This window comes from Rattus norvegicus, chromosome 3 (genome assembly GCF_036323735.1).
Source record: "Rattus norvegicus strain BN/NHsdMcwi chromosome 3, GRCr8, whole genome shotgun sequence".
Lineage (NCBI taxonomy): Eukaryota > Metazoa > Chordata > Mammalia > Rodentia > Muridae > Rattus > Rattus norvegicus.
The window spans coordinates 35282568-35308325 of record NC_086021.1 but is presented as its reverse complement, the minus strand read 5'-3'; the positions used below and the strand labels follow the sequence as shown (position 1 = coordinate 35308325).

Below are 25758 nucleotides of genomic sequence, written 5' to 3'. Positions count from 1 at the left end.
CAGGAAGTCTGAATCACAGCATCTTCTCTAGACTGAGGGGCTGTGGTGGATGAGCGAGTTTGATGATTGTGAAAGCCAGAACATTAAACAATGTTTCCTGGACTTGGCAGTGCAGCTACACACACGAACTCAATGGCTAGGACCAACAGAAATCCCAGCGTGGGTGGAGGAGGGGCTAAAAAATCCTGCGATCATCTGAGGGTCATTGGCACTTGAAGGCTGTAGGGGGACATGGTGGTTTGAATAAGAATGGCTCCCATAGGCCAGTGGCGATGGAGAATCCTAGCACTTGGCTGCAGTCTGGTCTACAGAGTAAGTTCTAGGACACAGCCCGGGCTGCAGAGAGAAACCCTGTCTCAAGAAGCAAACAAAACAAAAAAGAAACAAAGAAATAAAGCAAGCACACAAGCAAGCAAGAAAGAAAGGGAAAGAAAAGAAAGAAAGAATGGCTCCCATAGGCTCAAATATTTGAATGATTGTTTGGTCATTAGGGAGCGGCACTTTAGGAGGTGTGGCTTTGTTGGAGGACGTGTGTCACTGGAGGTGGGTTTTGGAATTTCAGATGCTCAAGCCAGGCCCAGTGTCACTCTCTCTTCCTGCTGCCTGCTGGTCCAGGTGTAGAACTCCCAACTCCTTCTCCAGCACCATGTCTGCCTCCATGCCGCCATGTTTCCCACCACGATGGTAATGGACTGAACCTCTGAAACTTGCTGAAACTAGAAAATTTTTCCCCCCTTTTTTTTTTTTTTCGGAGCTGGGGACCGAACCCAGAGCCTTGCGCTTGCTAGGCAAGTGCTCTACCACTGAGCTAAATCCCCAACCCCTAGAATTTTTTTAAAAAATATTTATTTTATTATATATGAGTACACAGTAGCTGTCTTCAGACACAACAGAAGAGGGCATCAGATCCCATTACAGATGGTTGTGAGCCACCATGTGGTTGCTGGGATTTGAACTCAGGACCTCTGGAAGAGCAGCCGGTGCTCTTAACCGCTGAGCCATCTCTCCAGCCCCGATACTAGAATTTACTGGCTAAGATTGGTCAACAAGGGGTTGGGGATTTGGCTCAGTGGTAGAGTGCTTGCCTAGGAAGGGCAAGGTCCTGGGTTCGGTCCCCAGCCCCGGAAAAAAAAAAAAAGAGAGAAAAAAATTGGTCAACAAACTCCAGGAATCCTCCTATCTCTGCCTGCCTTGGCTGTTGGAATACAAACACCCAGGGCTGTGCCTGGCTTTCTAATTTAATTTTTAACTCTGTGTGTTTGTGTGTGTGTGTGTGTGTGTGTGTGTGTGTGTGTGTGTGTTTTAAGTGGTGCTTGGGGAGACCAAATGAGAGGCTCAGACCCCTGGAGCTGGAGTTTTAGGCAGCTGTGAGACACCTAACATGGGAGCTGGCAACCAAAGTCAGGACCTCTGGAAGAGCAGCATGTACTCTTAACCACTGGGCCATCTCTGCAACGCCTCATCTTTAATTAAATACTCTATTTAATATGCATAGATGAATATATTGTGTTTTGATCCCATCTACGCCAGTTCCTTCCTCTCCAGTTCATCCTCTAACCCCATCTTAGTCAGGGTTTATAGAAACAAAGCAACACAGCCACAACTCTTAAAATGGGAAACATAACTGGGGCTGCGCGTGCGGAGTGCGCTTGAGCAAGCACATGCCTGTCCGGTGCACGCCGCTGCCACGCATACCAACAAGCAAAACTCGCAACCTGGCAACTAAATCAAACTTCTGGGCATTTATAGAGTCCTCTGTCTGGGGACTGAGTCTAATGTGGTCTGGAGACCAGGGGTGTGATTCAGTCCCAGGGAAGAGAACTGCACTAGAGAGGTTTCTCCAGTCATTGGACAAATCTCCAGTGGGGACATGAGTCAGCCTCCTCTTTTTGATGGCAAAATAGGCAGGCTAGGGAGGAATTTTGAAAATATACCTCTAAGGCTGAGAATGGTGGTACATGCCCGTAGTCCCAACACTTGGGAGGTAGAGGTCAGAGGAATTAGAGTTCAAGGTCATCTGAAGTGGAAACTTAAGGGTTCTTTGGTAGTTGTTTGGATGGTGTTTTGCTGGGGCCAACATGGCAAGGAATGTTTTGTTGAAGTGGACATAGGTGTGAAAGGCTAGGGCAGACTCGTGAAGGAACATCTTGCTGAAGCAGACACAGGAGAGAGATGTTCTGCTAAAGCAAGCGCATGAAAGGACCGGTGATGAAGGATTCTTCGCTAACGACAGGCATGTATTGGTCCACCTTACGCTGTGTACTTTAGCTGCAGTTGTCAGGACGCCATAGAGGGAACGGTACCAAAAAGGTCTCTGGTGGTGTGCTGCGGTTTGCTGCCGCTTCTGAGGACTCAGGCTGATTGGGTGCATGGGCTGAGACAAGACACGTGGATGACACTCGATGTTCAGAGGGTATAAATAGGACTCTATGGAATGATGGAGACAGAGCTTGGCTTGTTGGTACAGCTAACTGTGCAACACTTGTGGGTCTCATGTCTTCATTGGTCTTCACTTCCCTAAGAGAGGCACAGCTGAAAACTTCTCCTGATGTCCCTCTGGGTCCCTCCTGTTGACGAGTCAAGCTCCAGCTTGACTGTCCCTGGTTGTGTCACTGCTGTTGCTATCCCAACTCTACCCAACTGGACTGCTGGCTGCTGGCGTATCCATGAGGTGTTTGCAAGTGGATCGAGCTGCTGCCCCTGACCGGTGGACTGAACGGCCGATTTCAGGTGGGCGTTGCTCCAAAGGACCTTTCTAACCCACTTCCCCCATACCCTTCCTTTTCCACTACCTCTGGTGAGTGGTGGGCTACAAGGGAGGCTAAAGCATTTGAGAACCGTCATTAAAAATAGGATTTGAAAAGGTTAACGTTATAGTTATCCTCAGTTATAGAACAAGACGGAGGCCAGCCTGAGCTACATGAGACCCTGTCTCAAAAACAAGCCAAACTCACTAACTACAACCACAAAACCCAGAACAAGCAAGAAACAAAAACAAACAAACAAACAAAAAAAAACCCCCAACCCCAAACTAAAATACCACAACCATGCCTGCAAACAAACAAACAAACAAACAACAAAAAAAACCAACCACTTAGACAGATGACCAGCTGTCCTGAGCACACGGTCACAATCCCTTCCTGTTGTCACCTGGTGGCTCAGTGTGCCTTTTCTTAGGTCCATAGCCCCTGCTATGGTGACGGGCTTGTGACGTTTGCCAGGAACATGGTGGTCCATGATAAAGGGACAGCTGGAGAACTGAGAGCTTCAGTGCTGGGCTGGGCCTGCTTCTCAGGGAAGCGATGGTCAGACAACCTGACACAAGCGGAGGGCTGCAGACTTGTTTGTGATGAAGTGAGATTTCCAGAAAAGTCACTGTGGACCAGGATGAAGCAGCCTTGGCCTGCCACGCCCACTTGCCAGCCACATTACTATGGATGGGCTTGGCTGCTTACAGTTCCCTCCTGTCCTGGCTGGACCCTCCCAGGGGCTGGCTGCTGGGACACGGGCTGGGGGTGGAGGTGGGGTGGAGTTTGAGATCAGTTTGCCCCCGCTGCTCTTGTGGGAAGGCAGGATGGTAGTCAGGGGTCATTACTCCGTCATTACTGACAGCTGCCACTTCCCCGTGGTGACCTTAGCTGGATTCATCTCAGCCCAATAACAGGGTGGTGATTAGCGCCTGCTGTGAGAGGGGACAGGGTGGTCACTCTGAGGCTGGGAGTGTGTTACTTTTCTCCTTGCTGTGACAATACCTGACAAAAGGAACTTAAGGAAAGGTTTCTTTTGATTCAGTCTAGGAGTCCATCATGGTGGGGAGGGTGTGGAGGAAGGGGCATGAGATGGCTGGTCACATTGCCTCTGCAGTCCGGATGCAGTGATGAGTGTCTATGCTGAGAGATATGTCTGTATTTATAGGTGTATGTGGGTATCAACTTTGACCCATCAACATCCAGCTCATGGGTGCAGTACTACTTCAGGCCTGCATGTGGTCCTGCTACTGCTCACCCAGCTTCCTGTGCTAAGTTATCAAGCATGCTGTGGCTTACCATGCTTGAAGTGTGACAGCACAGACGTGTGAGGATTGGGGATGTGTGGGGCTCAGACACTTGTCTAAGAAAGCCACAGAAGCCGGGCAGTGGTGGCACACCTTTAATCCTGGGGCTCAGAAGGCAGAACAGGCGGGTCTGAGTTCAAGGCCAGCCTGGACATAGAGAAAGATGATACTTGTCTGAGCTCTGTGGGGATAGCACAGGACAATCCCACTGACTTTGATCCACAAATGACTGCAAAGGTATTGGGTTGAGATTTCAAACATATCTTAGTGAGGTAAATGTCAAATGACTGACATTTGGGACCAGCCCATTGCTACTGCTCAGCCCGTTCTAGGGCATCCCACCTCACCCTTGGCCACTTCACCTGCAACTGTCTGGGGACGGCCAGCGCTGTGAGTGGTGTGCTTGGCCCTACCACAGAAGGCTTGGAAGGAAGAGAGCAGACCACACAGCACCTGCCACTCTGAGTCTGTGTCAGGGGGTAGGTCAGTATCTTCCAGCCTTGGATCCAGTGTGGAAAGTGAGCATAAGGTGTTGCCTTATGGAACGTGGAGGAAGGCCCAGGACAAAGCCCAAGATAACCACGCTCCCCCTTGTGAGCACCCTGGCTCACAGCCCCCTTCGGAACTGTCAGGCCACTTTCTGGCCATTAATCTGAGTCCTTTAGGAGCAGTTGCATTAGCCCAACCTAAACCCCAGCTGGGCCCTGAAAGGCTAGAAGTGGGCCTGGGAAACAGCAGTGTGGGAGCCAGCTGGACTTGGGGCTCCTGGGTGTCCAGCGCCCCTCGGTTTGGGCACTGCAGCATACCGTCTGTACTCCTGTGGGGCTGTAGGACAGACACATGGATGACCACCATGTAAGAGGGTCCCACTGAGGCATAAGACTAACTCCGACTTGAGAGGCCAGGGGCAGGATGGAGGTGCATCCCTTTGAGGACGGAGAACTCCTCACTCCAGTTCCAATTTGGTTAGGGCTGGGTCAGTTCAGCAGAGGTCCTGCTGAATCCTGACTGTGGGGAGAGCCAGTGTGGGTGTGGTAAGGTGGGTGCCGGGGCACCGCCCACCCCTACCTTGCCAAACACAGACCGCCCTCCATGATGACCACGCAGCTTTCTTAATGGAACACAACCGCTGAACTTGGTACATTTCGAGCACTTTAGCCTTTCAGGACAGCAGACTGCTGATGGAGACCATCTTCGGAGGGCGGGCGCCATGTTAATGAGGCCAAATTTCATATGCTTGCAAACTTTCCCCCCTGCGGCCTGCTGCTCCGCACACCCCACCCCCCAACAGAAGATTGCATCAGAGGGAAAGAGAGATTTCCATAATTTATAGTACGGCATTTCACTGGGGACAAACGCTAATCTGTACTTACCGATACATTTAAGAAAATGCATCCTCCCGCAAGCCTGCGCCATTTATGACTCTTGGCACAAACCGCAATGCTCAGTCTTCAATTAAGGGACACCTTAGGGTTCATTATCACACAATTGCTCCCTGTGAACCATGCCAAATGCTGTTTTGGCACTGAGCTTGGAAGATGAATTAGAAGGAAGTCTTCCCTGTAATGCCCTCTCCAACTTGCATTACCGCCATCAGGGCTGCTGCCCTTGTGGCTGGCCCTCCCCCTCCCCAGTGGCTTTCACTATTCAATTTCTCAATGTCAAACTCGATTCTCTAGAGGTGTAGTTAAAGATGCCACATCTCCTTTTTGTCTTCCGGCTCTCAACAGGCCCCAGTGCGGCCCAGATGGGACACACTCCACCCCATTTTGGGCTAAAGGATCCACAGATGTGTCTCTCACTCTCAAGAGCGTGCGGTGGAGACAAGGCATGCGCAAGCACACCCCCCCCACCATAAAGAGGGTTGAGCAAAGACTAATGGGCCTGTTGTACGTACACGTACACACACACACACACACACACACACACACACACACACACTCTAATGGGTCTAGTGTCTATATATACATACACACACCACAAAGAGGGTTCTGAGCAAGGACTGGTGTTTATACTGGGACAATTCCATAAATTGTTAAGTACAAGGCGAAGGCTGAGCCCTGCAGATGCCCTGGGTAAGAAACTAAATTTTAAACCAGTTGCTTTCAACAGGAGAGAGGAAACGGCTAGTCCCTCTGCCTTTACCCCTCCAGGTCCTATAGCAGGCCTGCAGTAGGCCTGGGGTAGGTGGGGGTATTCTTTGTTTTCTTGAACAAAAGGGATGAATCTCAGAGTCCCATGAGAGCCTGCAGGGATGATCCACCACCTACCAGAGCCACAGGTGAGTGGGCCTGGAGGATGCAGCAGTCAGGGAGCACACACAGGGCAGGGCTGGCGTGTTTTTGGGTGAAGGCCGCCACCTAAGAGTGTGGGGGGATGGAGGGTGGGTGGGAGGGAGAGTCTCAGCTCAGTGGGCTGTTGACCTATTGGCTTCCCTGGACATCACACCTCTCCCAGACCCAAGTAGAACTGCTCTCATTCAGATGCTGTTGCAGGGAAGTCTGTCCAGTGTGGCTGGCCCTGAAGTCAGAGGGTAAAGCTGCCACATAAAGTCGGCTTCACTTCACAGCTTCCCAGAGGCTGTGCATCAGAGTTGGGCTGATGGAGGCCGTCATCAGCTAGGAAGGCCAGAAAAAAAAAAAAAACAGACTAAGAACACTTTGCCCACAAGATGTCTTGTGGAAATTTTATTATATAGAGTGTAAAATGAATTGTCAGTCAAATAAAAAGAACACCTTTAAAAAACAACCACATGCATAACATGTCCAATGCTGTTTAATGGTTAGACATTGCAAGCACTGCGAGGAGAACAGGAACCGCAAACTGGGACGAGCGCGTTTCAAACGAGCGTTCCTCAGGTCAATTCAAAACGCAAGAGAAAATAGCGTCAATTTCGTCTTTTCTTTAAAAATACATGTTATCTGTACAAGTTACACTACAGTAAACATTGGAAATCATCCCTTTTATTAAATCAAAATTATTTAACTCATACTGTGGTTAATACTAGATTTATTTATTTATCTAGTTAATTTGACAAATATTAAGAAAATATTTAAGGAAAAAAGCAAAAAACACCTGGAATTAAAAAATAGTCACTACATTTTTATATGGTTTAATGTCCACAGTGTGTGTTAAAGTTATATTCAATTTCTTTTTAATATTAAAAATAACAGTATTTATATTTCTGAGAATAGAGAAAGGCTTTTTGTTTTTAAAACCAGCTTGGAGGTCTTAGACACACAACCGCCCTGGGCAATGGAGACGGGCAGCTTACAGGAAGGTGGACAGCATCTCCGTATCACCATCCAAACGCTAGAAATGATACAGCCCACGACTGACCCTCCACAACACAAGGACCCGTCTCAGTTCAAAATTCACATCATTAATTACAATACATAATAGTTCAGTTTTTTAAAAAATGCAATAAAACCAGACAGCCAAGATACAAGAAATTAGAGGTGAAACACTTAATGAATTTACATTTATGAATATTTAAATACTGCTTAAAAATTTTTAAAGAATTTGTTACATTACCACCTAAGACTTCCAAGCCATTTTTTCTGTTGTAACAGAAAAAAACAAAAAAACAAAAAACAAAACAAAACAAAAAACCAAACCCCCCCAAACCCAACAAAAAACCAACAAAAAAAAACAAAAAAACAAAAAAACAAAAAAACAAAAAAACAAAAAAAACCACCCAAAACTGTAAATAAAAAGACACAAGACAAACCCATCATTTGATGAAATGTCAGGCTCTGAGGAGAGTTCCGGCACCTGAGCTTGCAGGTTTTGCTCCAAAAGAGCTCCAGAGCTTACACATTTACAAAGAAATCATGACACAAAAATTACCAATGTTTAGTAACTAATTTTCCTAATTTTTAGAAAATTTCTGTTAATCTAAATATAGTGTTTCACAGAACAAAACAAAGGTCTTCATCGAAAGGTTTGCAAATCTAAAAATCTCTGTAACAAACAGGTTTCTCTCACACTGATTTCGGGGAAGAGCCGCGGCAGATGCCCATCTACTGCTCCTGTGGGGGGGAGGGAGAGGGTCAGCCCAAGACCAGCACCTCACACCACCAGATACTGGACTCTAAGCACCTCAGGTTCTAGGGGCAAGATGTAGGGGCAAAGGGGGGTGCAAGGGGAGGGCTTCTTCTGGGTCACCAGGCCTACCACCAGCTTCCTACAAGGCAAAAGGTACCTATGGGAGCCCTGCCCCCAAGGTCCAAGGAGAGCTCCTTCTGGCTGAGGACTACATAGAGCCCTCCACGTTTCTACACACTGAGAGGCCAAGCTGGCCCTCCACTTGCTCGGCCCCGAAGGTGCTGTGCAGGTAAAGGCCCCAGCCTGGCCACTCTCTGCAAGGACTACCACTGGAGTGGTCCTTGTTTACCACAGACCCATGGCAATTAGAGTTAGGGTTGCCAGGCCTAGAGCTAGAAAGAGAGCAGCATCTGATCAAGCTCAAGGTTTGGGACAAGGTGGAGGGACAGAGGAGACCCTATAGGCCACCGTGCTCACCCTGGGACTAGGAAAGCACAAGGCTGGGTGGCATCACGGTGCTGGGGACTGGCTACAGACCTGGCTGTGGGCCTGAGCCTGCCCTAAAGTCTGCCCATAGAAGGCGGCCTGCTGCCTGTAGTACTCGGCCCAGGCCATCGTGTAGTCTGGGGGGGAGCTGGCCTGTGGGGCAGCACTGGTGGTGTGACCTGGAGGACAAACAACAGACAAGAGTTAAGGAAGGGAGGGTGTGGAAGACTTTCTCAGGCCTTACCAGCCCCTGCCAAAGCCCACCTAGAGGGTCCACTTCTATAGGACTACAGAGCCCTGCCTGCCTGTCAGCAACTCTGGGTGCCAAAGAATAAGCACAGGCAGCGAGGGTAGAGACGGTGCAGTGCAGTACTCAGTGGGGAGGGTTGGTGTTAAATAGGCCCCAAGCCCAGTGCTGAGGCCACGCGACACCTACCCATCAAGTCACCAGAGCAGCTCTTGACCCACAGGTGATCCTGCTCCAAAGCCAAGGAGCTTCAACCTGGGCCTTCTGATCAGCAAATGGTGGTTCTAGGTGAGATGTTGCCAGAGAACCCTACACTAGACCTAAACATGCTCAGGCCCTGTGCTAATGACAATTAGCCTGGGGGCATTTTTGTGTTGGCATGAAAATCAGTCTTAAGTCTGACTTGGTTCCTGGTATTATAAAGAGAAATGAACTCTAAGGAAAGACAGGTAACACAACCAGTGAAGTGGTAGCCCCAATCTGCACTGTGATCTCTGGTGTGCCCTGACATGGCCCCCAGAGACTCAGACAACACACCTAGCGGGCACTGCTACATTTGGCTTCCTCTGACAGGACGCAGGGGAGAGACAAGGCGGGCACCTAGGCACAGACCCAGAGAGGGTGTAAAGTAAACCAGGTGACTCTACATGGACAGTGCGATGGCTGCACTCACCCTGTTTTTTGTAATAGTCTTCCCAGGCCTTGCTGTAGTCGGGCTGGCTGTTCTGTGGCTGGCTCTGCTGGCCTGTGCAGAAAACAGACAGCAGTCAGGCCTTGCTCAGGAACTCCCACCCTGGCGACTTCAGCCCAGTGAAGCTGGCTTCAACCAGGGTCTTTAGGAGGCAGGGCTGGAAGCCAAAGCCTTCTCAAACTCTAGACCTAGTTCGTCATGGATAGAGTCCAAATGGTGCTGACACCTCATGAGGCCCCACAAGCTCAACCACTGTCCCTCTGCACAAGAAAGGTTAGGAGTGGGGATTCCCTGTGTAAAACCTGACATGAAGGCATAGGCTTGGGGTTTAAGCCAGGGAGACCTTGTGCACATGTGGCCATGGTGCACATGCCAATGACAGAAGTAACAGGCCCACCTGGGATCTTGCCTGGCCTGGCCTTGCTGTGTGGGAACAGCACAGAGGCCTAGGTGCCTCCTCCTCCACTGTTGGCAGGGGAGACAGAAATGAGGAGACAGGAGACAGCGTCAAGGAAAGGCGCATTGGGCTCGAGCAGATGACAAGGCAGAGAGGTCAGGGACAAGCACGAGCTCACCAGAACTCTTCACCACTCAACAGAGCCAACGTAAGGCAGCTAGAGGAAGATGGACCAAGTCCACAGGCTCAGCAGAGTGCCTGTTGTTTTTGCTATGCTAATTAGCTGGAGGGAAAGCAGACGGGCGCAGAACTGCAGGGAGGAACAGCTTCTGTTTTCTTCCCTGGGACGAACGGTGTGCACAGGACTGTTTGCACAGGCCCTGACCTGGGCACAGGCAGCACTCAGCCACACAGCTAGAAGCAGCTAGTCTGTCTTACTTCTTCCTGTTTACCACCCACACCAAAGCCAACCAATTGGGCTTCAGATTCTGCTGGACCTTGACTCTAAGTGCTCCTTTTGGGGAAGTGGGGAGGAATTTTTCCTCTCAGGGGTGCATCTGGGAACAATCCTGTCACTCTCTTGCCTTGGGGATAGAGATGTCAGAATAGCATCCAAGAGCCTAGCACTTCAAGACCACTACTTCCAGGTCACAAGGAGACAGCAGAATGCTCAGGAACCCAGTGCTCAGCAGAGCAAGCCTGGTCAGTGAGGAGGGTGTGCACCAGCAGCTGCTCACTGGGAAGCACCTATCAGAGTCTGACACTTGAGTCATTGGGTTTGAGGGAGGGAAGGGAACAAAATGGCTGAGGTCACAGAGCTCATCAAACACTTTGGCTGCTGTTTGAGAAAGGCAAACAGAGCAGAGGTGGCAGAGTGGATGGAGAGGGCTGAAGACTGTACAAGCTCCTCCTCCTCTTAGCGGCTGGGCAGACACAATTCTGTTTCTGAGAAGTCTAGGTGACAGAAAATGTCCTTTGCTAGGTCACTGAAGAGAAGTCGTCCTGACACAAGAAGACTAAGTAGGGTGATGTGTGTGTGTGTGTGTGTGTGTGTGTGTGTGTGTGTGTGTGTGTGTCCCTGCCAGGCAGGAAGCTGCCTAGGAGAGCAGAGTACAGAGAAGCTCTTGGTTGGAGCTTAGCCTTAGAAATGGAGACTAGAGAGCCTTGTCAAACCACACCCACTGTCCTTTCCAGCCCAAACCCCTGCTCTGAATAGGTCCTGTGTGAGCCAGGGAAAGCAGCCTTACCTACTATGTGTTCCCACAGCCTGGGTCTACTAGGCCCCATTTCTAGGGAGGAGCATTGCCACACCAGGAGTGGAACTGAGCAACTCTCCCTACCCCCACCCCAGTTGCCTGGCTCTATAAGCATCAGTCTGACCACCCTGGTGTGCATCCTCACCCTCTTGTGGGTCACTTACTTGGGACTTGCTGTGTAGGCTGCTGCCAAGCCTGGTAAGTGCTGCCCCAGCCTTGGGTCAGAAAAGCTGGAGGGCCGCTGTGGATGACAGAGAATGCTTTATGACAGCTCAGGGCATTGAGCCCTCCCCTGCTTTCCAAGCCTCCTCCTCTTTATTGTTGACTCCCTCACCCTCCTACTGGCAGAGGGACAGTTAATTACCTACCTCACAGGGGTGCTGTGGGGGTTCCCGTTAACTTTAGCAGCGATGTTGGGGAAGGCCCTGGGGGGAAAGGTGCTGTAGGGAAGGAAGGAACACTGTTGGTCTGCAGGAAGAGCTGCCAGCTCAACCCACTCCCCTCTACCCAGGCACTGTGCTCCCTCCAGAAGACATTCGATGGGAAACCCTCAGCTCTGGGCTTTACTCTGACTGATCAGCGATGTACAGGGCAGGACAGAGAGGAAAACAGTGTGGCCCCTCCCAGGACTTGGATTAGCACAGCAAAGCAGTTGGACCAAGGAGGTTAAACGGGTGATGAACCTTCCGCCAGGACGGAGGCAGAAGACTCACTTTTGATGTGGTGCAGCTGGTGGCTGGCTGAAGGGGCTCTGTCCGAAGGCTGTAGGGGCTCCGAGGCTGGCACCCTGTGTGGGCACAGAGGAGCTCTCACCCGTGTCACCAAGTCACTTTGCCCTCTGCCCAGGCCCACCCAGGGAAGCCACTATGGGAGGCAAGTCAAGTGAAGGAGACAGCTCTGCGCTCACACTAGCTTCCTTCCCCAGCAGACAATGTCTGCAGTGGTGCTCTGCCCCTCAAATGACCAAGACCACCACACAGCCAGTCCTGGCACCACCACGATTGCCCTTGCATGTCACCCTGGGGGAGGACCAACCTGCTTGACTCTCCCGTCAATTTAGGCTGGCCCAGGGCTCTTTCTGCCATTCTACGTCCCCATTGAGGTGAGCAGTGGCCCATCTGTCCTCCATCAACACTCCCTTTCTTTATCTGCTTTGAGGTGCCTGAAACTAAAGCCAGAGTCAATGAAAGCTGCCTGCAGGGCTGGTGGCCAGGGTGACACTGAGGGAGCCTGGGGCAGCGCTGGGGGAGGCCGCTTTCCTGCAGCTCATCTAGGCTCATCTGCAGGGACATGGCCGGAGCTCTGACTGCTGAAGCCTTGGCAGCCATGCCAGAGGCTTCTCTCATTGCATTTGGGCCTGGCACTCCCTGAGCCTTGGACTTTCCTTTGGAGAGGAGAGGAGAGGCTGCCCCACATGATGCAAGGATGGAAAGGCATGGAAGCACAAGGTTCTGGGGGAAAGCAGGTACCTTGGACATCCAAAAGCAAATCCAGCTAGTATAAGCCAGGTGGGGAAAGGCCCGTGTACGTACGCCAACTTTCTCATCTATGAGATGCCTGGCCACCTCGATCTGCTGAGGAGCACCCCTGATGGTAAATATCCGCAGGTTAGGGTCGGTGTTAGGAGGGGGGTTCCGCTGCAGCTCCACGTGGGCACCTGATTGCTGGTTGATGCTTTTGATGTTCTCGCCCCCTGCAGGCAGGAAAGATGGGTGATTAGACCAGAGGTGACCCTGAGCAGGTGGCCTATGCTTAGGGGTGGCTAAAGGCACATGCTAGCTCTTGCCACAGCTAAACTCTTGCTCTCTTCTGTTTACTGCACAGGGACCCAGACAAAATCCAGTGCTTCTTGTGGGCCACACTAGCCATCTGGAGCCAAGATGACTGCAGCTAGACTGCAGCCTCTGTGGCCACTGGACCCATAGAAGGGTCTGGGCCAACTGCTGCAGGCCACTGGATTCATTCCTGCCTGCCTTGAAGTCTGTCGGTCCCCCAAGGCTGGTCCTCCTCAGTGTAAGAATGGAGAGCTGATGCCCAGCATACACAATGGGGCCTTTAGCCTGGGTAGGGCTGCTTTCCCTCCCTCCCTCCTCCTCCACGGCTCAAACGGGGCGGCTATAGCCCCAACAATGCTTGGAGCCCACTCTGGCCTTTAGTGTCACACCCTGCTCCCTCTCAGGTCCCTCTGTCTTGGTGGGGGGATGGGTCCAGACAGAAGCAGTACAGAGGGGGAGGAGGCGGGGCATATGGCCTAGATGGAGCGGGTGTTGGAAATTTAGTTGTTCTCTCTGAAAACCCTGCAAGTCTCAGTCTCTTAATCAAACGTGTGTAACAAAAACTCCACCAGCTAGTAAACAATGACCCATTCTTCTGAAATTTCACAGAACTTACAGATCTCTTGCATCAACTCTCTGGGAGCAGAGTACTCCCAGAAGACAAGGAAAACCTGGAGCATGTTTTACAAAACTGCAGATAACGTGTTGGAAGTTCTGGTTATAAGGGAAGCAGGGACTTCCATGAGTCCCAAAGCAAAGACCGTGTGTTAATGTTGGGCTGCCCCTTGCCCATTTCCAATCCAATCCAGCTTGAAATGACATGGGTGACGCAGTGCCGCCTATCCCACAGCTCTCCTTCAGAGCTCACCCTTCTCTACTGCCTCAGCGGATGAACACCAATCTAAAAACACTACTGAGCAAGTGAGGCTGCTGACGAGGAGGGCAGCGGGGACAAGCTTTGACTTTATTTCATCTCAAAAGGCTCAAGAAACAGAAATGGAGGTGAGTCCTAAGTGTGTTCTGGATGCTCAGTGTAGTTCCTGGATCCTCTCCTCAGAGGCCACAGCCTCTGTCATCTCTGCCCCAGGAAGAGTGAGCTGTTTCGTTCCCAGTCAAGACTTGGAGAGGCAGTGAGCAACAAAGAAGCAGAGACCATGTCCACAGGCACTTGCACGTGTCTACTCTCAGGAGCCCCCGCTAGCAGCCAAGAGTAAGCACCCCAAGACAGAGGACTGACTGCAGCCCCACCTTAGCCAGGCCAGCAGCCCAAGATGCTCTGCTGGGAGACCTCAGGAGCTCGTTCTTCAGATACAAAGGCACTGCAAAACTGCATACGGCCAGAAGGAGTTAATATAAGTTCATCTTCCTTCAAAATGAGGTCACTAGTTTGGCACATGGTGGCTGTCTTGACTCATTCAGCAGCCTGTTCCATTCTTCCACCTGATGGGGGGCAGAAGTGACCCACCAGCAGCCGGCTGGATGTGAAATCGTAAAGCAATTAATCAAAGCTGCTAAAAGGCCTGGCTGACAAGAGCAGGGCTGGCCAGACTATCTGTCAATGTTGCTGTGTTTATCATGGAAATCCAGCAGGCCCGGGAGGCTGTCCAAGGGCAGGGGTTGGGAGAGCGCTGCCTGGTTGCCTGGGCGCACTCTCTCTTTCAGCCACATGCTTTTCCCAAGAAAAGGAAACAGCTCACTTGAAAGAGCCTCTCCATGATCACCTCAGCTTGTGGTAGGTCCCAGACTGTTACTCAACATTTCACTCTGTTATCTATCTCTGTCCTCTAGGACCTACTTGGGTGGCTCTGTGGAAGACAAATAATGACGTGCATGTGCACGCACACAAACACACTCGAGCACGCACACAAACACTCATGCACGCACACATGGGGTGCCTCTGCTAGGGTTTTCTGAGATACAGGCAAATGAAATTACTAACAAGATGATACTGTAGGTATCAATATCAGGTGAATTTAATCTCTTGGCACAGTCCATGAGCTCGGTGGGGTATGGAAGTGCCTACCATTTTAAGCAGCTACTAGAATCTATGACACCTGTGAAAAGAAAAGCAAACTGCTACATGAGTTACCATGGTGCAATCCTAGAACCCAGAGCAGTGGTTCTCAACCTGTGGGTCAGACCTCCACAGGGTCACATAGCAAATATCCTGTATACCAGCTATAAACGTAAGTCTTAACAGTGGTAAAATTACAATCATGAAGTAGCAAAGAAATAATTTTATGGTTGGGGAATCATCAGAACATGATGGACTGTATGTATTAAAGGATATGCAGTGTTAGGAAGGTTTACAACCACTGACCTAGAGACTGAAGCAAGAGGGTCACAAGGTAGAGGCAGTCTGGGTAACTGGTCTCAAACTGAACCCAAAACCCTTCACTACTCCTACCATCCAGTAATCTGAAAGACATGGATATAAGAGAATAGTATCTTAAAAAAGGACAGATGCTCCCCCAGGTAGGGGTAACTACAAGTTCTGGGGATCAGTGCTGGCAACACCCACTCCAGCTCCCAAGGACACATAGGCAGGGCCTGAGATCTGCTGGCAAAAACAACCCAAGACATATTCCCTGCTCATGACTCTGGGGAAAGGACATCTTCCTATGCTGTCAAATGAACACTGAAGGAAAACACAAAAGCCAATGTCAAACAGAAGTCCTGCTGGCAGCAAAGTTCAGCTCAGTGCTCCCAGGGAGGGTAGCCAAGACAAGGTGGTCCAACGGCCTGCTGGCTGTCAGGAAGGAAGGCACAGTGCAGGCAGGAATGAGGCTTTTTACCAATGTTCCAAACTGCCCCCAAATGTCTAAGAGCAACTAACAAGCCAATCTCTTCCCCTCCACAGGCTGTAAGCATTGCTCCAAGGCTCCCATGCTGCTCAAGAAGACTCGGAGTCCAAGTCCAGTGAGGGAAAGGATGTCTCATGTAGAAAGCACTCTGCAGCAGGCGTGAACATGAGGCATGCTGATGACTTATCCAGGACCAAGTTCATCCCAGTGCACAGCAAGCACCAGGAGCTCACACCTTCTCTCCAACGGTCTGGGTGGTGGGTCTAATTTCCCGTCCACAACTCAAACACTTGCTTTGCCTCCATTCTGACAAGCCAAGACAGGGACCCCAGAGATGCCTTGAATATAGGCCAGAAGGATGGCTTTCCTCCCCTGAGCAGCTGCAGGGGACAGAAAAGCTGCCTCTTACCTTTGCCTATCACGAGGCCGCATTTATCAGCTGGCACTGTGTATGTAATTTCCTGGATGCCACCAGGAGTGCCCACACTCCAATCACCACGGCCTCGGCCTCTTCCTCTTGTTCCCGTGAGGCCTCCAAGGATCTCTCTTTCCTGGTAAAGGAAAAGGTGAGAGTGAGGACTTTTGCCATGAGATCCTGGTGAGAAGGTGAAATGACAGGATATACCCAACTCTACACATCTGACCCCAACGCTTCAGCCACGGGAGCTCAAGTTCAGAATACAATCAACAACACTTTGTTATAAAGAGACACAATGAGCATCCACACGACATCTACATACCTGCCTGTAACAGCAAGCCAAAAGCTCTGGGCTAAAGTCTGGGACCTGCACTCTCATTAAAGGGCCCTCACGATTAGGCTTTACTTGGAGCTGAGGCTAACTCTTGTTGGCCTCTTGGAGCAGAAAATGGATGCTCAAGAGTTACCAGCATCTGAAAGTGTCAGGATGGCAGTGTGACCTTAACTCCCCCACAAGGCTACTCACTACAGAGGACAGTCCAGTAATAGCACTGTAAGCTTCGACATCTTGCTCTGAGGTCAGCAGAAGGGATAACAGGATTAGAAAAAAAAGTTTTGGGGTTGGTGAGATGGCTTGGTGGGTTAAGACTGCTGTCCTGATTTTGATCCCTGAGATTCACTCACCCAGTGGAAGGAGAGATCCAAATCCTGCAAGCTGTCCTTGGACTTCCACACACAGGCCATTGCATGCGAACATGTACATACAATGGTAAGTACAAACACAATAAAAAATACGTATTAAAAAAATCGGTTTTATCACCGAGAAGGCATAGAAAGAGCCTCAAGAGTGAATTCTTAGGAGGGGTGGGCTGCGGCAGAACTGTTCAGAAGCCAGCCTGTCTCTAAGACCGAGGGGCAGAAGGACCTAGAAAGGCTAGACAGGGCGTGTCTAGGACACAGGAGAGTCATCCCAATGGAGGGTCCTTCTATTCCACTCACAGGCAGTGGGCCTCACCCGCTTCGGTGCTTGGCCAGCCTGGAGTCTGGAGCAGCTCTGGCACAGTGAAGAAGGCCCTGCTGACCACGGACAACTGCACATTCACCTAAAAGCTAAGTCAGCACACTGCTAAGCTAACTGGTTGGGAAGTCTGACAGGTGAACAAGGTTCTCGGAGGGTTTCTGGTCAGACACTGGCATGAGCAGCAGAGACTCTGAATATGAGGGACAGATGGTTCTTCAGCTTCCAAACTTACACAGAAAAGGTATTAACGATGTCCAACCCTAAAAATCCACCTGGACTCTTGTTAAAAACCGAGCCCCAACCTGTGTGCTCCCACCTAGGTGGTCAGGGACTGGAAAGGAGGTGCATATTTACAACTGAGACTGTTAGTGGGAGCCGACACTCTGCCTGCTCTGCTGCCGCCAAGATAGGCAGAAACCCTGTTAGCACCTCAGAATTTGTGAGAGGTCATGGGCTAATGGATAAACAGGTAATACAATCTCCAACACGATACCCAGTCCTTTGGCTCAAGTCTCTGGCATGTGCTCACTCCTACACACCTGGAGGACATGCTAATCTGCCACTGTTTACATGTTAACAGATGCTAAGGATGCCACAGACTCGCCTTCTAAAGGCAAGCTTGGACTAGAGGCACCCCTCTCAATCCCAGCACTTAGGAGGCTGAGGCAGGAAGATCACCTAAGTTTAAGGCCAGCCTATACTACAGAGCCAGGCTCTGTACCAAAATGCTCCCAAAACATCAACAACAAGACCCAAGTGTACGAAGACATGGTGTCACTGGAACAGATTAGGTTTTGCTGTGCTTCCCGGACTCCATTCCACTGGTTTTATATCAAATACACCCGACTGTTGGTAGTGGGCGCTCTGCTTGGCATCTGTCCTGTCAGGCACGTGCAACTTTTACACTGTGATACCATTATCTACAAAGCTCATGCTTCAGACCCACAGAGCTGGGAATAGAGAGATGTCCAGTAGTTAAGAGCACTTGCAGAGGACCCATTTCAGCTCTCAGCACGCATATCAGGCATCTCACAACAACCTGTAACTCCAGTTGCAGGGGATTCAATACTCTTATGGCCTCTATGAGTATGACACACGTTGTGCACATACATGCAGACAAACATACACAACAAAGCAAATATAATTATCCAAACAAAAACAAAAAGTTAAATAGAAACTAATTTAAAAATGTGCATTAAGCTTGTAATTTTGTATTGGGCTATGATTATAGTTGGCATGCATATAGCCCAGGGCCCACGGACTGGACACAGCTGTCTCTGTAAAGAAAACCCAGGCTGTGTGACATGGCTCAGTGGGCAAGGGTGCGTGCCACCAAACCTAACAACTGAGTTTGATCCTCAAGAGGCACATGACGGGGCTGGAGAGATGGCTCAGCAGTTAAGAGCACTGACTGCTCTTCCAGAGGTCCTGAGTTCAATTCCCAGCAACCACATGGTGGCTCACAACCATCTGTAATGGGATCCGATGCCCTCTTCTGGTGTGTCTGAAGACAGCGACAGTGTGTTCATATAAAATAAATAAATAAATCTTTAAAAAAAAAAAAAAGGAGGCACATGACGGAGTCTCTAGAGAACTGATTGGCACATGCATGCCGTATGCACCACCACACATACCCACAGACTGCACACACAGGAGATAAGTGTGTAGTGAAAACCCAGATTCTGTGTGATAAGTGCAGGGGTAACAAACCAGCAAGGAAAAGCAGTAGGCAGGAAAAGGCAGATAGAGAAGCCCCTGGGCTCTAATGAGGGGCCTGAGCAGTTAGGGCACCGCTGTTCTGCCGGGCGGCCTGCCTATGGTGCACTGTCTGCTTCTAGGTGGGCTCTTAGACACAGAGTGCCAGACCCACCTGTGCCGTGAGGATGAGCTCATTGATGATGCGTGCTGCATGCTGACACCGATCTGGAGGGCCCATGACCTGTGCTGCTCTTTCTGGACTAATCCCGTCGTCTGTGGAATCAGATGAGACAGGGTAAAGACAAGTCCAAGATCAAAGGAGCAAAGAGAGTTTCAGTCTAAGCTCTCAGTGTGATGAGGACTGTGACTGAGTGTTTTTCACATGCTTCAGGATAATGCCCAACCACTGTCATGTACAGATGACCCAGCACGAGGGCTGACGAGGACAACACTGAGTTCAAGGCCAATGAAGCAACAGCCATCTTTGCCTTCCATGAAAGATGTTTGCCTTTCTTTGTGATAGAAAATTGCCTGATAAAAGAAAAGTCTAAATGGGGTATTTTGTAAAGAAATCTTAGCAAAATTACAAACTGAATGACCAGGGGAGCAAACAGAGATTGCTAAAGAGAAGGAGAAAATGCACACATGGTTAACACAGCCCAGTCTAGGTCTACACCAACCTGGTTTGAACTGGATCCTCACACCAGCATCATTCTGGATCTTCTTAATCATTTCTCCGTTTCTTCCTATGACAATCCCAACAACAAACCTAGGCACAGACACCTGGACAGAGACATGAGCCATCAGAGCTCCTGCACAGTGGCTTTGTACAGACCTAAAACATCTTAACTGTGTGTCGGTGGCACACGAGCACAGGTGCCTACAGAAACAGCGGATCCCAAAGCCGGACTCACAGGTGGCTGTGAGCTGCTGTGTGGGTGCTGGGATCTGAACCCAGTTCTTCTGGCAAGAGCAGCCAGTGCTCCTACTGCTGAGTCCTTGGCCTTTTCTTTTAAAAGGAAAGATTTAAAAATAAGTAACTTCATTTTTATTAGTGTAATTCCATAATTAAAATAGTAAGGCCGGTTTCCCTTTAGAGTAATTCTGTGACTGATAATTATATTACTCTTAACTATAGGAAGAAAGTATAAAATTAAACTAAAAAAGGTTATACTAACAAAGGTTTTCTCCCACAGAGAATAGATTCAAAATGATTTTTATCTCCCAAGTTCTGTGAAATGCGTACAAATATCTTACACTGGCTATCCTGTGGTCTTCTCCAGTCTTTTATTCTCTACCTGTAAACTGTGGTAAAAGGCACATGCCTTGGCATCTGCCACTGTCATGTCTGAGGAGCAGCCAGCAGCACTAACTAGCCTCAGTACCTACGGTCACCACGGAAACCGTACCACTCAGCAGTTACACTGTGCTCCCCGCACAGCACTGCCTCATCAGGGTGACCAATGTGAATCGGGCTCACTGCACCAGGTGCGGTGTTTGTGCGCTGTGGCATAAATGAGAATTGCAGATAGATTTTGATACCATTTCATCTCATCAATAAGACAAGATTCTAGATTTGATACAATCACAATAACTGATCACTAAGAAAACTTGGGTTTGGACCCCAACCTGGACATCAAGTAAACCTTTAAAGCAAACCCAAGAGCAGAGGTGTGACCCGCCCTGTGATGCAGCTGGCTCTCCGTGCTTGGTCCCTCTTCATATCCCTCAACAGTGTGTGTCTTAAAAGCTAAGGAGCGGAGAGAAGTGTGACCAGTGACTTTAGTGCCACTCTTTTTGTTTCTGAGACAGGGTCACACCACTGTGTAGCCCTAAGTGGCTTGGGGCTTGTTATGTCAAGCAGGCTGGCTCGAACTCAGCCTTGTTTGCCCACTGACCTGTGAGTGCAGCTTACCTCTATACTACCTCCTCCCGCTCGGGAGGTGAAGTCACTGCGCACGCCCCGGAAGTCAGCCTGGTCTTTCTCTCGGATGATTTCTAAGACCATTTCTCTTGCTTGCTGTAAAAAGAAAAACAAAAAGCACAAATCGGGGAAATCCTGAAAAAACAGCAGCATGAAATACCAGGATCATGATCAATGGGACCCAAGACCTTGGAGGCATTCAGTTGCTGGCAAGGATGAGGGCTCTTAGAGGCATGGTCTTCATCTGACTGATGCTAAGGTTTAAACTGCTAAGAGCCTACTCACTTTACTTGAAGCTAAGTCCCAGCTAAAGTGTAGTAGAAAATCTTCCCAGCAGCCTCAAGAGTTTCTGGTGGAGGCTCCCTTCAAGTGGGAAGACAGGGAGGACACCACAGACACAGCTCCAGCCCTTAGGAATCTTAGATCTTGGCTGTTTATACTGTTTTGAATAAAATAATGGGCTTCGTGCTTGTTCACCCTGTCCAGGACCTTAGATTTAATGCCTAGCACTTCAATCAAACAAAAGGAAGGAATTGAAGACCTTAAAAAATCAACTATTTCCTTCAAATTTATGAAGAGAGGTCAGTAGAATATGGGCGTTTTCCTGAGAGACACTTTCGAAGAGGCTGGGACATAGGTGTTTGTAGAATGCTCACACCACACACAAAGCCACAGAAAAAAACTTATATACTGGCTCACATCTGAAATTTTGACTGATGAGCAAAAATCAAGATGCAATCTGACTGTGGACATGGAGGCCTGAGAAGCTGTATAGCTTTTTTTGTTTGTTTGTTTTGTTTTTAAGACATACCAGAAGAGGGCATCAGATCTCTTTACAGATGGTTGTGGACCACCATGTGGTTGCTGGGAATTGAACTCAGGACCTCTGGAAGAGCAGTCTGTGCTCTTAACTGCTGAGCCATCTCTCCAGCCCCTGTACACCTTGTTTTTCAGAAAGCCTCTCACTAGCCTAGAGGTTTACGAGAAGGCTAGGCTAGGCTGCCTGACCAGAGGGCTCTGGAGATCTCCCTATGTCTCCTCCCCCAGAGCTGAGGTTAGTAAGTGAGTTGTCCATACCCAGCTTCTGTTTTTCTTTAAACTTGTGTTTTCAGGACTGAACTCAATTCCCCATGCTTGCTTGCTAGGCAGTCAGTTTATCCACTAAGGTACCTTTCCAACCCAGTAATTTTATTTATTTTAAGAATGGCTGGTAGCGGGGTTGGGGATTTAGCTCAGTGGTAGAGCGCTTGCCTAGGAAGTGCAAGGCCCTGGGTTCGGTCCCCAGCTCCGAAAAAAAGAAACAAAACAAAACAAAAACAAAACAAAACAAAACAAAAAGAATGGCTGGTAGCTCTGGGAGCAGGTGGCCTGAAGGGAAAGGGTCTAGAGCGGCCCTGCTCGCTCAGCCCTTAGCAGCACCGCTCTTAGGCATCATCAGTGAGAGCCAGAGGCCAACTTCACTGGGTCAAAGTCCAGGGCTTTTTTTAGTTGTTGCTTTTGTTTTGTTTTTTTTTTTTTTGTTGCTTTTGTTTTTAAGACAAGGTTTCTTTCTCTGTGTAGCACTGGTGGCCCTGGAACTGAGAGATTTGCCTGTCGTTGTCTCCTGAGTGCTGGGATTAAAGGTATGCACCACCATCACCCAAATTCCAATGCTCTTAAAGATGCATGAAGCTACAGATGACGGAACACTGCAATGTCACTGATAACATATACCCACAGACACTTGCATTTTTGGACCAGCACAAGGAACTAGTAGCCACAGGCTGATCTCTGCTCTCTCAATTCAAAAAACTGCACTGATAAGAAACCCATGCCTAGGCTCTGGCCTTTGTTTTTATCTGCAACTCCTCCTAGCTTGGGTTTAAGCTGGCCATAGCCAGCAAGGCTAACAGTATACCTCATTTAGGTTACCCAGGATCCTGTGCAATGTGAAAGCCAGTGCATGTACTGCCCCAAGCAGTGGTCTATTCTACTGTGGCCACATTCAGCCAGTGGCTTTGGCACTCGGCACAGCTAGACACTACATCTCCATTGTATTTCCTCAAAGAAGTACCACCCAGTGTTGACAATCACTTGGGTCAGACCAGCATTTCTCAACATGTGGGTCACAATACCCCTTTCCAAGGAGGAATGACCCTCTCACAGGGGATGCCTAAGACCATTGGAAAACACAGATATTTACAGTATGATTCAGAACAGTAGCAAAATTACGTTTATAAAGTAGTAACAAGGATAATTCTATGGTTGGGGTCACCACAGCAAGAGGAACTGTACTAAAGGGTCGCAGCATTTCGGCAGGTTAGACAGAGCTGACCCATGAGTCCCCTCCTACCTGTACTTTAAATGGATCTCCAGTGATGCGGAGAGGCTTGTCTGCTCCTGTGGGTAGCGGGCCATCCTGGATCATGACCATTTTCACACCTGTCCGCTCCTGTTGGGGAACATGCGACCACACAGCTCTCAATGTCATGGGGGGAAAGAAATGTGCGATGTCTCAACAAGCAGACTGGGCCAGCTTATCCTAAGTGTATGTGTCACCTCCCACAAGGTACATCCTCATCTGGACCTGGGCTGGCTTCTGGGACAGACACACACAGGACAAAAGCCCAATGTGCTCATCCTCTTTATTCTGTATGGAGCATCTAAACACCAGGGCACTGTTCCTACGGAGGGCTACACACTGACATGGGTTCTGACTGTTGTTTGGCAATGACAACCTGTGTCTACCATGTAATCAAGTGTTGCACCACACCCCATATAGGTGAGATGGGTTCTCAAACGACCCAGGGGCTCAGGGCTAATCGACTGAAATGTGGCTTCTGCGACATCAAATCCTAAGCTTTCACAATCAACTCTAGGTTGTAGGAGGGCCTTCTACAATCTGAGGCCTGGGGTATGAGGCACAGGCTGGCCATCACCTGTGGAGCCCCACAGTTCTGACGTCTGCTTAGATTCAGCAGAATGGAGCTCGAGGAGCATTACTAGCCATTCTTGGGTCAGTGTGGCTGCTGTCTGTCTGTCTGTGAACATATATACTGCCTTAGCTGGTGATGGTCAATCTCAAATATTCTGTCTTTTTTGTTTTGTTTTTTTCCAGGCAGGGTTATCTATGTGATCCTGGCTATCCTGGAACTACTAGCTTTGTGGACCAGGGTGGCCCTGAACTCAGACTACAGTGAGGCCATCCCTTTCCTTTTCTATAGACAAGGACTGGACAGAGTCCCTGAAAAGTAATCAGTGCTCGAGGCTTTTTTACCTTGAGGTCTTTCAATGTAGCCCAGGTTAGCTTGGAACTCACATAGAGCCACCTGTTTCTGCCTCCTAAGTGCTGCTGGGATGTTGAGAACAAAGGCATGTGCCAAGCTAAGTTTCTGAAGTTGTTAGCATAGATTTTTAAGATAGCATCTTGATATATACATATATACATATATACGTATGTATGTATATATGTATGTACGTATGTATGTACGTATGTATAGTCTAGGCTAGCCTCTAACATACGATCTTCCCACCTTAGCCTTCTTCTAAGTGCTGTGCCATTATACGTAGCTATTAATGAACCCCCTTCTCGCCTAAGCCAGGTCTCATGTAGCCAAGGATGTCCTCAAACTCATTATGTAGCTAGGCTGATCCTGAACTCCTGATCCTCCTGCCCTTAGCCCAGGGTGAAATTCCAGGTATGTGTCCCTAGTCTGCTTAAACGAGCATATTTAAGAGCACAGAATCAGTATTAACAAGAAGCAGACTTCAAGAGTGCTAGACTCTAGGCTGTCCCATGGTGTCTCTCCTGTCCTAGACACTTAGAATCAAAGGAAGGAATCCTGTCCCACGTGAGGAGAGGTCTGTAAGGGAGCCATGGCTCTAGAGTGTGCAAGGGCAGCCCAGCTCAGCACCACACACCTGCAACTGCTTGATTGTTTCCCCTCCTTTGCCGATGACCAGCCCCACTTTAGATGCAGGGATAAGAAGCTCCTGGATTGTGCTGTTGCCATCTATATCGTTGTGAAAGCCAGGCCCATTCCGACATCGGTCCACAATCTGCCCCAGGAGCCGTTTGGCTTGTCTTTGGGAGGGAGAAAAATCACAAGAGACCCAGCATTAAACGGATATTTAGGACATTTTGGGAGAGGAGATGGTGCCAGGGAAAACACAAAGGAGTCAGGCAGCCCTCCATCCAGCTCCAGCTCCTGCCTCATAACCTGGGAGGTCTGAACCATTCTCCATGCTACGGAACTGCAATTCAAAAGCAACACACAGCAGAGCACAGCACTAGTTCCATGTGGAGTCCCAGAAGCAGGCCACTGTCAGACTCCACCCCTCACGTCTGCCCCGTGCACCTGCATCTTCACCGCGCCCTGCCTCCTACTTGCAATGTCAGCAATTGTTTTGTCCTCTGCCACCTCTGCTCCCCAATCCAGCACAACCCTCACGGGGAGACACTCAGCACACTTGTTAGCGAGGGTGGGGGAGAGAAGGAGCAATGAGAGATGGAGAAAGCAAGGGTTAGTAGCCACACTTCAGCTTCAACTCCAATGTCTCCCTGTTGCCAGCAACACTGCTTTAGGACTTGCAGCTAAGCCCATATCTCCAGTGTGGTTCAGGACAGGAGGGGCAGTGTCCTGCTGCTGCTGCTGCTGCTGCTGCTGCTGCTGCTGCTGCTGCTGCTGCTGCATTCCGGGGAGCACCTGAATGGTGCAGCCCAGTTGGGACTTTGCGCTGCATAGCCCTGCTATCTGTCTTCATTTCTGCAATGTGGCAACAGAACCACCCAGCCTACAATGGCACACGTTGGGCCAGTTTCCTTTTCTGCACCAGAATCTTCCCTGGCTGTTATTTGCAGAATTTATTCTTTAAATCATCACAGCTTTTTTGTTGTTGGTCTTCTTCTGATAGAGACAGTTTCATCAACCAGACAGACCATCAACCAGACAGACTGACTG

At 49.4% G+C, this 25758-nt stretch overlaps 1 protein-coding gene across 10 annotated transcripts in view; it reads right to left on the bottom strand.

The window, feature by feature from the left end:
- Positions 1–6043: 6043 nt before the first annotated feature.
- The window catches only part of Fubp3 (far upstream element binding protein 3), a 49067-nt gene continuing 29352 nt past the window's right edge, over positions 6044–25758 (bottom strand). For 3 of the 10 annotated variants that reach the window (XM_039105375.2, XM_006233921.5, XM_039105376.2), the window contains exons 7-18: positions 24719–24881; positions 23151–23249; positions 20810–20914; positions 19575–19677; positions 19067–19167; positions 16167–16308; positions 12711–12871; positions 11892–11965; positions 11547–11618; positions 11343–11419; positions 9508–9579; positions 6711–8766 (exon numbers count right to left, since the gene is read on the bottom strand). In XM_039105375.2, the coding sequence (XP_038961303.1) occupies positions 8612–8766; positions 9508–9579; positions 11343–11419; positions 11547–11618; positions 11892–11965; positions 12711–12871; positions 16167–16308; positions 19067–19167; positions 19575–19677; positions 20810–20914; positions 23151–23249; positions 24719–24881 (1324 nt within the window). In that variant the 3' untranslated portion in view covers positions 6711–8611. 10 annotated transcript variants of the gene reach the window in all.